General features: G+C 47.1%; 1 protein-coding gene and 1 long non-coding RNA gene across 12 annotated transcripts in view; one reads left to right on the forward strand and one right to left on the reverse strand.

Annotated features, from left to right (window-relative positions):
* Nucleotides 1-3,595, reverse strand: part of LOC116099609 — a 6,922-nt gene extending 3,327 nt beyond the window's left edge. Inside the window, exon 1 of the long non-coding RNA XR_004122319.1 lies at nucleotides 3,299-3,595. This is a non-coding gene — a long non-coding RNA (uncharacterized LOC116099609). The remainder of the gene's footprint in view (nucleotides 1-3,298) is intronic.
* Nucleotides 3,596-4,815: 1,220 nt separating this feature from the next.
* Vamp1 (vesicle associated membrane protein 1) overlaps nucleotides 4,816-14,174 on the forward strand; it is a 28,317-nt gene continuing 18,958 nt past the window's right edge. For 5 of the 11 annotated variants that reach the window (XR_004122313.1, XR_004122312.1, XR_004122315.1 and 2 more), the window contains exons 1-4: nucleotides 4,816-5,144; nucleotides 7,997-8,123; nucleotides 8,345-8,503; nucleotides 9,052-9,103. Coding sequence is in view for 6 of the 11 variants with exons in the window: in XM_031383453.1 (XP_031239313.1) it covers nucleotides 5,143-5,144; nucleotides 7,997-8,123; nucleotides 8,345-8,503; nucleotides 9,052-9,103 (340 nt within the window). In the remaining 5 variants the exon portion in view is untranslated. Of the gene's footprint in view, nucleotides 5,145-7,996; nucleotides 8,124-8,344; nucleotides 8,504-9,051; nucleotides 9,104-9,520; nucleotides 11,585-14,174 lie in introns of those variants that run through there. The other 6 variants (XR_004122316.1, XM_031383454.1, XM_031383455.1 and 3 more) reach the window with 5 other exon arrangements.

A 14,174-nucleotide genomic window follows, 5' to 3' on the forward strand; every position in this document is an offset into this window, starting at 1 on the left:
AAGAAAAAGAAAACAACACGGGCTAGAGAGATGGCTCAGTGGTTAAGAGGTCCTGAGTTCAATTCCCAGGAACCACATGGTGGCTCAAAACCAACTGTGATGGGATCTGATGCCCTTTTCTGGTTTGTTTGAAGACAGTTACAGTGTAATCGTATACATAAAATAAATAAATAATACATATATGCATATGTATATGAGAAAAACAACACATCATTAAAACTTAAAACTAAAAAAAAAAAATTAGTCTTACTATCTATCCTTAAGTTATACTCAATCAGATCTGTGAAACATTTGTGCTAGTTTCTCTGGTGGCTTAAATGACAGTGGTCCCTATAGGTTTTAAGTCTTTGTCATCAATTGATGGAACTCTTTGAGAACTATTTGAAGGTGTGGTTTTGCTCGAGGAGGTGTGTACTGGCTGGTTTTGTGTGTCAACTTGACACAGGCTGGAGTTATCACAGAGAAGGGAGTTTCAGTTGGGGAAGTGCCTCCATGAGATCCAGCTGTGGGGCATTTTCTCAATGGCCCCTTGTGGGTGGTGCCATCCCTGGGCTGGAAGTCTTGGGTTCTATAAGAGAGCAGGCTGAACAAGCCAGGGGGAGCAAGACAGTAAGAAACATCTCTCCATGGCCTTTGCGTCAGCTCCTGCTTCCTGACCTGCTTGAATTCCAGTCCTGACTTCCTTTGGTGATAAACAGCAGTGTGGAAGTAAGCTGAATAAACCCTTTCCTCCCCATGCTTCTTGGTCATGATGTTGTGCAGGAATAGAAACCCTGACAAAGACAAGGTGTGTCACTGGGGGTGGGCTTTGGAGTTTCTAAATCCCTGCCACTCCCACTTAGCTTTCTCACTCTCTCTGCCTCATGTTTATGGGCCAGATGTAAGCTCTAGCCAGCCTGTTGCCATATTCCCTGCCATGACGGTCATGGACTTAAACCCTCTGCAACCATGGTTACCCAAATTAAATGCTGTCTTTTACAAGTTGCCTTGGTCATGGTGTCTTCCCATAGCATTAGAAAACTAACCACGACAGTTTCCAAATGCCTAAGCATGTCAGATATTTCATTTGTGTCTTGCCTGCAGCCTGTATACCGTAGGGCTTACCTTCTTCTAATCTAGTCAGGGCAGGTTGGCATAGCTTCCATTCCAAGCATTTGCTTACAAGCCTCTGTTCTATGCCTTAGATCTGTTGCCTGTCTCTCTCCTATGTTCCAGAGCCTATCACACAGTGGACTGTCTAGACAGGGAGATGGTAACGTGTTTGATTCCCTGCCTATCTGAACGATATCTTTACTTTATTTCCAGCTTTTTAGAGACTGCGTCTTCTGGCCTTAAGTGATCCTCTTGTCCATTCCCCTCCTCTTCTTTCTCTTCTTCCTCCTCCTCCTCCTCCTCTTCCTCTTCCCCTTCTTCTTCCTCTTCTTCCTCCTTTTTCTTCTTTTTGTTTTTTTGAAACAGGGTTTCTCTGTACAGCCCTGGCTGTCCTGGAACTCACTCTGTAGACCAGGCTGGTCTCAAACTCAGAAATCTGCCTGCCTCTGCCTCCCAAGTGCTGGGATTAAAAGGCGTGCGCCACCACTGCCCATCTGTCCATCCTCTTCTATGTGGTGAAGTTACAGTTTTGTGACATCAGCCCCACTTTCCTCTCACCTTTATTAATATTTGAAATGATATAAAATTCTAGGTTAATAATCACTTTGCCGAGTTAAAAATTATGCGCGTGAGCATGTGTTTGTGCATGTGTGTGCATGTGTGTGTATGTGTGTGTATGTGTGTGTGTGCGCGCGCACGCGCGTTTTTTGTAGGTGCATATGTTTGCAATGCCTGTGAAGACCAAAAGAGGGCACCAGATGCCCTGGAGCTGGAGTTACAAATGGTTGTGAGGTACCATTTGGGAGCTGGGAACCAAACTTGGATCTCCTGGAAGAGCAGCCAGTTCTCTACACTGTTGCGCCTCTCTAGCCCCTGAGGTCTTTAGGAGCCACTGAAGTATTCTCCTGCATTGACGGTGCTGTTCTCCCTCCTGTTTCATGTTTATTCTCTTGTTGAAACACTATAAAACCTTTTGGTTTTCCCTTTTGTTCTGAGATTACAGAAAGGTATGTCTTTAAATGCAGTTCTTCATTTTTCATTGTGGTAGCTAGAACCCACAAGTTAGTCTGGACAAGCTCATTTAATTCTGGAAAGTTTTGTTGCATTTCTTTTATAATTAATTCCCTGCCCACACATTTCCTTTTCCTATACATCCCATTTTTTTCCCCTTTCATATTCTTTATTACGCAGACATTGAACTACTTGGCATGACTTTTTAATTTCCTTAATTTGTGTCTCTGTCTCTTTGGTTTTTGGCATTTCTTCCCTAGTTTGTTTTCAGCATATGACACAATTTATTTCTTTTGGAACCGTCTCTGTGGAAATTCCCCAAGGCCTCCACTGAAGAGGCACTTTCCAGGGAGGTCTGTGTTGCTCCTGCTGGTGCTGGGTGCTACTGTCAATGTCAGACCACTTGGAAATTCTTGCCACGATGATTTTAGGAAGAAGAGATGCTAAAGTTCTCAGAAGTGAATAAAACAAGGATTTCAGGCAAAGTATTAAAAACACAGTATGAGGTTATGAATTCAAATATTTAAAAGGACAAAGAGAGCTTCAGCAAGCACCTAGTTTCCAAATGATTTTCAATTGCAGAGCATGTGGGTGCCAGTACTTTAAAAACTCTCTAAGTTGCCTATATAGGGATTCCAGCTTTATATAGGGTCTTTCTGTTAGGTTTTGAACTTTGAGTGAGACTGTTATGCTGGTTCCTATGCTACACTGGTACCCCATGAGGCCACCATGCTAAAGAGCAATGCTCAACTGCCTCTCTGGTCTTTAGTCCATGTTTACTTTCTCATTAGCTAATGAACACACTTTTAAAATGCCCATTCAATGTCATCCCAGCACTTGGGGGTGCTGAAGTGGGAATATTCTTGATCCATTGCAGAAAACCAAGCCAAATCACACCCGCCATGAGGCAAAATGATCTAAAAGCTGGACAGCAGCGATGCACACATTTAATCTCAGCACTCAGGAGGCAGAGGCAGGTGGATCTCTGAGTATGAAGCCAGTCTGGTCTACAGAGTGAGTTCCAGAACACCCAGGGTTACACAGAGGAACCGTGTGTCGAAATCCAAAAGCAAAACCAAAACCATCAATTGTAAAATGCAACAGAACAAAAAAAAAGGGGGGGGGATCTAAAGTAACAAGTTTAGAAAAGAAAAATAAATGCCATGTATGGCGATTGTGGTATTTAGATAGCTACCTGGTAACAAGACCAGACACCGGACACAGGCTTGAAACTAGCGTTGTCCCTCTTTTCCTTTCCATTTTGCCATTTGTCTTTCCTTTGCCATTTGGCAGAAATTTTGCTGAAGCTCTTAGTCAGGCACTTCCCACACTATATTTGTCATACCTGCTCATGAGCCTCAAAATGTCAAAGCTTGCAGAGTGAATGCCAGGCCCTTGAAAGGAAGTTCCAGAGGGAGAAAAGGCGTATCTTCTATCTAGTAACAAAATGCTGCATCATCAAAGACTTAATGGCCTGCACATAGGACAAGTGCATGTGGACATCTGAGTAAAGCACACGAATCCCTGAGAGACAGTCTCTGGGGGGTGGGGATGGAGCTCAGTTGGCACAGTGAATGCCTAGCATGCAAAAGGAACGGAGTGTGATGACCAGCGCTGCAGAAACCGGGTATGGTGGGATACTTCTGCAATTCCAGCACTCAGGAAGCAGAAATAGGAGGATCAGAATCTCAAGGTCATTCTTGACTACATTTCATGTTTGAAGCCAGCCTGGACTACACAAGCCTCTGTTTCTGGTGGAAAGAGGGGCTCTGAACGTCAAGTTGTCATTGTTCTATTAATGTTATTATTTTCTCTTTCCCTTTGCAAGAATGCCCAAGAATAAGATATAAAAATTTACACTGCATACAAACCAAATCTTCCACTAAACGTAAAATAAAAATTCTAAGGCTAAGGAAATGCAATCACAGTTATGGATTCTTTTGAAGATGTGAGGCATAAAATGTTGAGTTTTATAACTGATGTCTAGGAAAGGAATACTATTGGAAGAAAGAAGAAAGACTTTAAGTATCGAGAAGGAAAAATCGATTCTACTTAGTTTTTGGAGGAGGAGTAAAGAGGAAAGGGCTGGGGCTGGAGTGAGATGGCCCAAGTGAAGAGAGCTTATTGCTTTTGCAGAGGGTTTGGTTCCCAGCACTTTCATGCATTCAAAACCATCTATAATTGAAGTTCCAGGGAATACGCCCTCTTCTGGCCTCTAAGGGCACCAGGCATGCATAGATGCAGGCAAAAACTTGTACCATAAAATAAAAATAAATGAAATAATATATAAAGAAAAAAAAGAGAAAAGTCTCAAAAAACAAAACAAAGCAAAAACAGAAAACAGGGGAGTCTAGTTTAGTTCAGGTTTCTGGGCTGAGTTAACTAAGTCGCTGTGTTAACCTAGAAAGTACAAGTTTAGGGACGAAGTTCAATATAGGGAAGAGAAGAACGACGCCTTCGTGGGTTTTACGGTCTCAGGCAGGCACGGAGATGGAGTGGTCCTGTGGCCAAGGGCTTCATGAATATGCATTCACTGCTGAACCTCCGCGGCCAGTTGGATTCCGGCGTCTAGGTCACCTGGGTTTTCTTCCCCAGGTGCTGTGGGCGGGAGCGGTAAGAGTGACAGCAGCCTCCAGCTCAACGATTGGCTGGTAGGCATCATAAAAGGTCTAACTCAGCGGCGGAGACAGCCCTCAGAGTTTGAGCTGGACATTAAGCAAGCCACTTTTGTATTGGTCAGTGAAGAACTAGAAATAAGAGGACAACGGTAATTGCTGTAGCCGTGGGGGCGGGAGTAGCAGAACATGCCTCACGTGGATTGGACCGGGAGGTTTTGACATCATCCGAGAGGCGTGGCCATGTCTAATAAAGCCGAGAGCCGTCGCTGCGCCTGCAGTCAGTTCCACCGCAGTTTGAAGTCCGGGTGGTTCGTGTGAGGCGGAGCTCGACAGTTCCGTCTGCTTCAGCCGCAGCGTCTCCCTGCTCGTCTCGTCGCATTCTCCAGAGAGGGGACGGACCTTCACTTCCTCTTTCAGAAAAATGTGAGTTGATACTGGTCTAGGGTCCTCGACACCTCTTTACCGACTCTCCCCCGCAGTGTCCGACTCTGCGGGACGGAAAATGGCGCATTGCAGCAGCTGCGGTGACGCCGGGAACCACCAGCTCGCGCCGCCCCCAGACCGGGCCACCCCGGAATGCGGGCAGCGCTCCATCCCGCACCAGCTGCAGCTGGCACTCCGCGGCAGGGCGAGGGCGCGGGGGTCCCACGTTCATTGCACCCTCTCCTCTTGTTTTTGTAACGTGGAACCCCAGAGGGGAGAAAGTGGGGGAGGTATAGATTCAGACAGGGAACTCGGAGACCCTTTCTTGTTTGACAGACTCTTAAAGCTTCTGGGAAGACTTATAGGTGCACCTCTCCATTCTTGACTTGGGTTGCCTGCAGTCTCTGGGTTTGTGCATGCCCCTCACCCAAAGCGTGATGTACCTGCCTCATGGCTGTGAGCAAAACTGCAGAAACTTACTTGCTACTTCTGTGGCGCCTTGTGAGCAGCTCAGAAAGTCTCAGGGGACAGTGGTATGAGATCCCAATGCAGCTGTTTATGCTAAGGTGATTTCCAATGATCAAGTTCTAGCCAAATATTGGAGGAGAAATAGGGAGAACAGTGAATTCTTCGTTTTATCCAAAAACGCATAGTTTAGTCTTTAGCTGTTTTTGGCATCATCCCCTTCAGAAGATCTGTGGCTAGATAAATTAAGAACTTCCCTTTAGGATTATCACATACACACAATGAAGGATTTTCTTTCTTTTCATTTATTATCTGGACCTCTTGCCTGGTGCTAGATGCATGTGTTTGTTCCCTCTCCTCCCTCTTCCTCTCCCTCTTCCCCTCCCCCTCTTTTTTCCTTTCTCCCTCTCTCCTTTGGCTTTTCCATATAGGGTTTCTCTGTGTAGCCTCAGCTGTCTCAGAATTCCCTCTACTCTGTAGACCAGGCTAGCCTTGAACTCAGAGATCCACTTGCCCCTGCCTTCCAAGCGCTGGGATTAAAGGTGTGCCCCACCACACTCTGCTTGTGTTGCTTCTGTTGTCAAAAGGGGGACAGGATTTTGTATTACATAAGGATTATAACTCCCTGGATAGATTAGGGTGGAGTGTTTCTGCTTCCCAACAAATTGTAAGTAAAGTGAGTCCTCTAAAGCTTTACAGTCATTTTACCCTTTCTCTCTGAGTTCTGTGGTTTGAACACTCCATGCAGTTTTTACAAGCCCATAGATCTAGACCTCTAGGGGAGGGGGAAGGGTCTGGCTGCAGGTAGTTTCATGTGTGATGTTTGGAAGGGGGTTGAGAAAGCATGGTGGCTAGCAGGGAATCACGAGGTCTCTGACCTTAATCTTGTCATTGGTGCCACCATCCTGGACTCCTTCCAGCACTAGCTGCTACCAACTCCTTGAAATCCCTGCCTCTGGTCTAGAACTAGATTGCTTAGCTAGCTCAGTAGCAGTGCGGATCCTCTGGCTCCCACTGCTTTGCATCTTCCTCCATAGGAAGGGAATAGGAAAGCGACCCTTTAGGTGGAAGAAGCCGTTGTCATCTGCTAATAGGGTCTCTCTGGGGGGGCTAGTACATCTTGTCTAGAATATTTCACTTAGTTATGAAAAAGGAGATTCTCCTTCTTAATTCTGTTGTAATTAATCAAGGAATTTACTTTTTCAGCAACTTTCTGGTGGCTTAACCTTTACTGTACTTATTCTTGCACTTTTCTAGCAAAGATTTTTTTTTTTTTTAGCATTTTAAGATATTTCTATTCTCCATCAAATTTTAGATTTTTCTCTTTACCTTTCTTGTGTGGCCCCCACCATGGCAGGAAAAAAAAATCTTCTGTAAGTTTAATTCTGGGAACTCATTAGCTGGTGAATGTCAGAGAGAAGTTTATCTTCAAGGCCCCACAGTTGCCTTAACCCCAGCAGATAGGAGGCAGAGGCAGGTGGATCTTCATTTCAGGCTAGCCTGGTCTACATAGAGAGTTCTGGGACACCCAGGGCTTTGTGAGACCTCATCTCAAAACAAAACCAAAAACCCAACCAGCCAAAACACAAATCAAACCAAACCAAACCCACTCTGGATTATTCCGTTCTAAGGCCATGGGACCACTTTGCCCTCATGGTGCTGGGGGAGAGACTGGTCCTCACATGCACAGTACTGTAGTTCAAGCTTTCCTCTCTGACATGGGCCTGGGAGACTATCCTGAGACAGTGCCCAGTCTGCAGAAGAATGGACAAGAGTGTCTGAGCTGTGTGGACACTGAAGACTGTTCCTAGCATTTTTATTTCTGGTCTGTGCTTTTTGGAACAGCTAGTATAATTGTTTTAGGCCTCGGATTCATTTTACATGAAACTGCTGTCTTCTCTGCCAAGAACAGCATGGCTCTGATTCACTCCACCTATGCAGACTTTGCTTTCCCTGATGCTCCAAACTATCTCTGCAGCAGCTGCCATGTACCAATTAGTGTGAAGCCTGACCCGGAACCAGACCCTGCCCCCAGGAGCCAGACCCCGCCCCAAGCAGGAGCATCAGCTTGCCCCTTTCATAGTCCAACTTCAGATTCAAGTGTCCTTACGATTGAATGTTTTCTACGAAATTCTCTTCCCCTGGATTGAGTTGTCCCATTTTATTCCATGTAAGGAGCTCCTGGTGGCCAGGCACAGTCCATCTAGATCAAGGCGGGCATCTTTGTTCCTGTGGCCACTGTGGCAGAGGATGTGTTGTAGTTTGTCTCTCACTACTTGGGGTGGCTGAGGAGCTAAAATGCCTTCCATTTTCATTCCTGGTGTGAGGTGAGGACACATGGGATTCTTTTCTTAGTTACTCTGTGTACTGTTTGCTTCTCTCCACAGGTCTGCTCCAGCTCAGCCACCTGCTGAAGGGACAGAAGGGGCAGCCCCAGGTGGGGGTCCTCCTGGTCCTCCTCCCAATATGACCAGTAACAGACGATTACAGCAAACGCAGGCCCAAGTAGAGGAGGTAGGCACCCAGCACATTCCATGAGAGTGTCTAAGGCAGGGGTCGGCTTACCTGTCTTTGTCTTTTTTACAGGGGAAAATGCTCTGCGGGGGGTAGGGGGGCAGGGGGGGTAAAGCATCCCACGGATTCAGAGGCCTTAGCTTGTGGCTTCCCAGGCATTATTCATTTTGTCTATCTCTAGGGGGGAAGTCTCAGCCTCTTTATGTCTGCAATCTCCTCAGGTGGTGGACATTATGCGTGTGAATGTGGACAAGGTCCTGGAGAGGGACCAGAAGTTGTCAGAGCTGGATGACCGAGCGGATGCCTTGCAGGCTGGAGCATCACAGTTTGAGAGCAGTGCTGCCAAGCTAAAAAGGAAGTATTGGTGGAAAAACTGCAAGGTGAGATTCCCAGCCCTCTCCAGCTTTTCCTGTCTCACTCCGCTCACACTTGCGGGAGGCAGGAGAGCCATTAATGTCTCATTTTCTTTCCTCTGAAATCTGGAACTCTCCTTGATATGTATTACCTGCATTGGCCACCAGGGTAGGCTAGAGTATTCAGAACTACTGAGTACTGTGTAAAGCCCCATGTAGAGGAACTTAGAATTTAGACTAGTGGAGTGCCTTCCCATTAGTGCCTTCTGCAGAAATTCTCACCTGGCTCTTTCCTGAGACCCCAGCAGCCATACACTGGCTCAGTAAACATCCACAACTTAGGTAGTCCCAGCAGATACTTCACAAAGTTTGCCCATCCTTTGGAATTCTAAGAAAAAAACAAAACAAACAAAGAAAAACAAGCAACAGGAAGTACACAGCATGAGGTTGCAGGTCCTATGCTCCAGGTTATGACCCTCTGGGAGGCAGAGGCCTGTGGGTGGTCCCATCTCTGGTCCTGACTGTCTTCCCCCTTCCTGAGTGTAAGGGCTCTTGCCCTGTCCCTGTTTCCTCAGATGATGATCATGCTGGGAGCTATCTGTGCCATCATCGTGGTAGTAATTGTAAGTAAGTATCGCTGAGGTCGCTGATGGGGTGAAGAGGTGGGAAGGGCCTGGAGTCTTCTCCCAGCCCTGCCTGCCTGCCTGCCTGCCTGCCTGCCTGGGGAGTGGGGCTGCTCTGCAGAGGTATGGAGACGGCTGCTGGGGATCGTCGCCTGGTTTGGGAGGGAGGAAGGGCAAAACCAAGGGCATTCCTTGATGGACAAGCCTCCCCCTGCAAAGAATTGTGGGGAGATTGCCCCTTCTGCTGAGGAGGTGGGGTTGTGCTGTTTATCACTAGCTGGGGTCCAAGGGAGGCCTTGGGGCTGGGGTGCCTGTTACTGAGAGGCCTGAATGTCTAGTGATGTGCTGTAACTTGCCCTCTTGTTCTCTCCTGTCTCTTTTTTTCTTCTCCGTCTGGGACTTCCTGATTTCCTGTGTCCAGTCTACTTTTTTACTTGAGAATGTGCCATCCCTTCCCTGTTCTCCATTGCCATCCAAGCTCATGTCTCTTCCCCTCTGTTTGCTCTCTCAACAAACTCCTTCATCCTCCATTCTCCATCCTGGCCCAGGCTTCACCATGATCCTTCCTTTTTTGTTACATTCATTTGCACTCTTCCTCAAAACTAGAAATGCTGCTCGTGGCACAGTCCTGAAGTCACTACCCGGAGAGAACAGCTGGCACCTCCTCCTTCCCCGTTTATTGTGTGCCTGGAGCTTAAAAGAGTTGTGGCCAAGGGAAGGAGGGGGTCGAGGATGGCAGAGGTGAAGTGTCAGAGAAGTTAGCATGGCTGAGGGGAGGAGAAAGGTATTTGTGTCCATGATGTCTCTGAGAATGGCTGGCCTTTGGCAGGAGGGGAGCAAGAATAGTTGGGAAGTAGTAGCTTTCTGCCAGTGTTTGTGTCTGTGTCTGTGTCTGTGTATATATTAGTTGGGACTACTGCTTGCTGTCTCATTTGGAACTTTCCTCCCATACCAGGCCTGTCTTGGGTCCCAGAGGTCTGTTTAAAGACCAACTTTGAATCCCTTTTAGAAAAAGTCAAACTTGTATTTTGTAGCTACTGTTTATCTGTCAGTACAAGATTTTCTGTGTCTTTGGGGAACTTTGCAGCCTTTCACTTTGTTCTCTGTAAGCCTAGGAAAGACGTACTTTCTGGTTTTAAAAACACTAGGACACTCTTACTTTCTCCTAGAAGCCATCCCACGTGCTTCTCTTCATGTCCTCTGAAGCATTTGATGTTGTTCATGAAGTAATTTGAGGGAATCAGGGGCTTAGAAAATAACAAGCTTTCAGGAACATGCTTCTTGCCATCTCACTAATGAAAGGCCTGTCCCTGTTGTTGATTATGAGAAATGAGAATTCTATGGTAAGACTCCCAGGCTCCCACAGAACTCTTTCCTCCACACCACCCTGTGTGTAACACAGGGATGAGGCAGGAGGGCCTTTCCAGAGCTAGAGAAGTCCACAGACCCCACAGCTCAGTTTTGGGTAGGAGGGTCCAGGCTGTGTCGGTGTACCGTGAGCTGTTGTGTGGCATGGGCCTCGCATCCGCAGCTGCCTGCCACTCTTCCGTTAGTTCTCTCTGCAGCCGCTGTGCCCATCCATCCTGCATTGCCTCCTGTCTTTCACTCCCTTTGCATGCTCTGTGTGTTTGTTGGAACCCAGGATAGGAGCTGCTCAGTCTGTCTCGGGAGCTTCTGCTGAGCTGAGCTTCCTGATAGGATGCTGCATGGGAGGAGGGCATGGTGGTAAGAGGAGGGGAATGCTCTCAGACCTTTATTCCTTCTGTCCTCTGGTCCACAAGCAGTGAGAGAGGGAGCCGTGCTAGGCTGGGTGCCCACTTCCCACGCAGCAGCATTTCATTTTGCAGAGCCATCCTTCTTTCCCGTATGCCCATTTCCCATGTTCCCTTCGTGCTGCCTCGGGGCAGGACTGAAGAGCTGGAAGGAAGCAGTCAGTGTACCCTCCCAACGTCCCCCGAAGGTCTCCACTATCCTCTGGGCTTCCCTTTGCCTAGTGCAGGGGGGGGTCACCGCTGGAGAAGAACCAACACTGTCCTCGGTGTGTCCCAAGCCTGGAGCGTATTTACCCTGTTGGCCCACCCAGCCCCAGCACGGGAATCATTTCCTGGGTTTCTGTCCCTCTAAGGCTTAGGTGTAGTTGGCTTCGTTCTTCTGGGGGTGTATTTCTACTTTCTGTCTCACGTCACCCTGAACCCCCCTCTGTGTGTCTGCAGTCTTTCCCTCCCACCACCCATGTGCATGAGCAAATATGCCACTAACCCTGGGACTCTGCACTCAACTGAAGCCAAGCTTCCCACATCCCCTCTTTGTTTGCCATGAGATGATGTGGGTTTCCATCGTGTCTGTCATTACCTCTGTCTCTTTCCTAACCCAGTCTCACAGTTTATGTATAGTAGTAAGAGTTGTACTTCCACAAAGGCATGTGACATATTTACCAATCTCATGTACTCTCCACAAAGGCGAAAAATACAAATTCCTACCACAACATTGACTTGATTGTTGTTTGGGCTGTGGTGGGACGGGGGGAAGAAGGTGTTGTCCTATGTTGGCTCTAGGCCAGAAGGGCTGATGTGTGTATTCTTTGGTCTTCCTGGAGATTAAAGTCTCTGTGTTGGCAGCGGAAGTGGTCTGTCTTAGCCTTCATACCTGAAGCAGCCAGCCTTGCAGGTGCTGGTGAGAGGAAGTGCTGACAGGAAGCTGAGTGGGCACATGTGGGCACATGCTGGTACACAGTTGCCTCTCCCAGTCGTTTCCACCTACTTGTCACAGTCGTCTTACAGGTTGGACCTGGGGAGGCTTCCAGCCCATATCTCCTTGATTCTCATGCATGGTTTGCTCCCCTCTTCAGTTCATTTCTATTTTCTTTGGTTTTTTTCAAGACAGGGTTTCCAACATGCACCATTGTGCTTGCCTCGTAAGTGGAGTTTCCATACTAACTCTTCTGAAATAGCAAGTTCCCTTTAAGATCTATTCCTATCTAATGTGTGTGAGTGTTTGTCTGCATGGATGTATTTACACCACATGTGTGCCTGGTATCCAGTTTCCCTAGGACTGGAGTTACAGGTGATTGTGAGCCACCTTGTAGGAGTTAGGAAGCAAATCCAGATCCTCTGCAAGAGCAACTAGTGTCCCAACAACTGGGCCATCTCTCCAGCCCTTCCCCCACCTTCTTTTTTTTTTTTTTTTTTTTTGGTTTTTCGAGACAGGGTTTCTCTGTATAGCCCTGGCTGTCCTGGAACTCAGTCTGTAGACCAGGCTGGCCTCGAACTCAGAAATCTGCCTGTCTCTGCCTCCCAAGTGCTGGGATTAAAGGTGTGTGCTACCTCTGCCTGGCCTCCCCCACCTCCTTTTAAGGCATTGTTCTGTTCCTAATAATGTCTGCAAAAACTAGCTTCTAGCCGGGCAGTGGTGGCGCACGCCTTTAATCCCAGCACTTGGGAGGCAGAGGCAGGCAGATTTCTGAGTTCGAGGCCAGCCTGGTCTACAGAGTGAGTTCCAGGACAGCCAGGGCTACACAGAAACCCTGTCTCAAAAAACAAAAAAAAGACAAAACAAACAAACAAAAAACACTAGCTTCTAAACCCAGAAAAACTTTTTTTATTTTTCCAAGATAAGGTTTCTCTTTGTTGCTCTGGCTGCCTTAGAATGTACTCTGTAGACCAGGCTGTCATCAAACTCAGAGAGACTCCCCTGCCTCTGCCTCCTGAGTGCTGGGATTAAAGCATGCAGCACCATTCTCAACTTAATTTTTAAAATCTTTATTTAGGGCTGGAGAGTTGGCTCGGCAGTTAAAAGCACTTGTTACTTTTGTAGAGGACCTGGGTGCAATTTATAGCACCTATATGGAGGATCACAACCACCTGTTATTCCAGTCCCAGGGGATCTGACACTCTCTCCTGGTACCAGACACACAGGTGGTGTGTGTACACACTTGATACAAAACACTCCACACATATAAAATGGTAAGATAAATACATCTAAAGAGAACGTTCAGAGGACCCAGGTCCAGATTGCAGCACCCACATGGCCACTAACAACTGTGGGTAGCTGCAGTTCCAGGGGATCCAGTGCCTCGTCTGACCTCTGCAGGCTTCTGCATGCATGTGGCACACACACACACACACACACACACACACACACACACACACGCATACACACGCATACACACAGGCATATGCATACACAAATTTTTTTTAAAGATTTATTTATTTTACATATATGAGTACACTGTCAAATATCTTCAGACACACCAGAAGAGGGCGTCAGATCCCAGATCCCATTACAGATGGTTGTGAGCCACCATGTGTTTGCTGGGAATTGAACTCAGGAACTCTGGAAGAGCACTCAATGCTCTTAACTGCTGAGCCATCTCTCCAGCCCTACACAAATATTTTTAAAGATGTATTTGTTTTTATTTTATATGTATTCCTGTTTTTCCAGCATGTATGTGTATGAACCTGCATGCCTGGTGCCTAAGGAGGCCAGAAGAGGGTGTTAGATCTGGAGTTACAGATGGTTATGAGCTACCATGTGGTTCTGGGATCTAAATCCAGGTTGTATAGAAAAGCTACCAGTGCTCCTAACAGTGGTTGCTATCTCTCTAGCCCCCCACTTTACTCTCTGATAACAGATCTCATAGTCCACAGTCTTTGTAGGCGCAGATGCATTGCATCCATAAGGCATGTCAGAGCAGTGTGCACAGGGAGCCCCTCCTGCAGCTGAGGGAGTGCTGTCTAACTCTCCCAGAACTCCTGGCAATTGTCTGAAGGGTCGGGACCCTAATATCTGATGATAGAACATTGCAGATGTGGCCCTGGCAGGCCTCTCAGAGCCTCTGCTTCATACCTTGAAACTACAAGTTGGAGCAGCTAGAATGTTTTGGAACCAACAGAGAGAAAGAGAAGAAAGTGCGCTATAGACACAGCAGGTTTTTATTTTGACAACGTTAGTATTCATGAGTAGTGACAGCCTCTCCCCTCTTCCCCTCACTTGCCCCTTCTTTGATCCTTTGTTTGTTTGTTTGTTTTTTTGAGACAGGGTTTCTCTGTGTAGCCCTGGCTGTCCTGGAACTCACT

Source organism: Mastomys coucha, unplaced genomic scaffold (assembly GCF_008632895.1).
Source record: "Mastomys coucha isolate ucsf_1 unplaced genomic scaffold, UCSF_Mcou_1 pScaffold20, whole genome shotgun sequence".
In the NCBI taxonomy this organism is placed as follows: domain Eukaryota; kingdom Metazoa; phylum Chordata; class Mammalia; order Rodentia; family Muridae; genus Mastomys; species Mastomys coucha.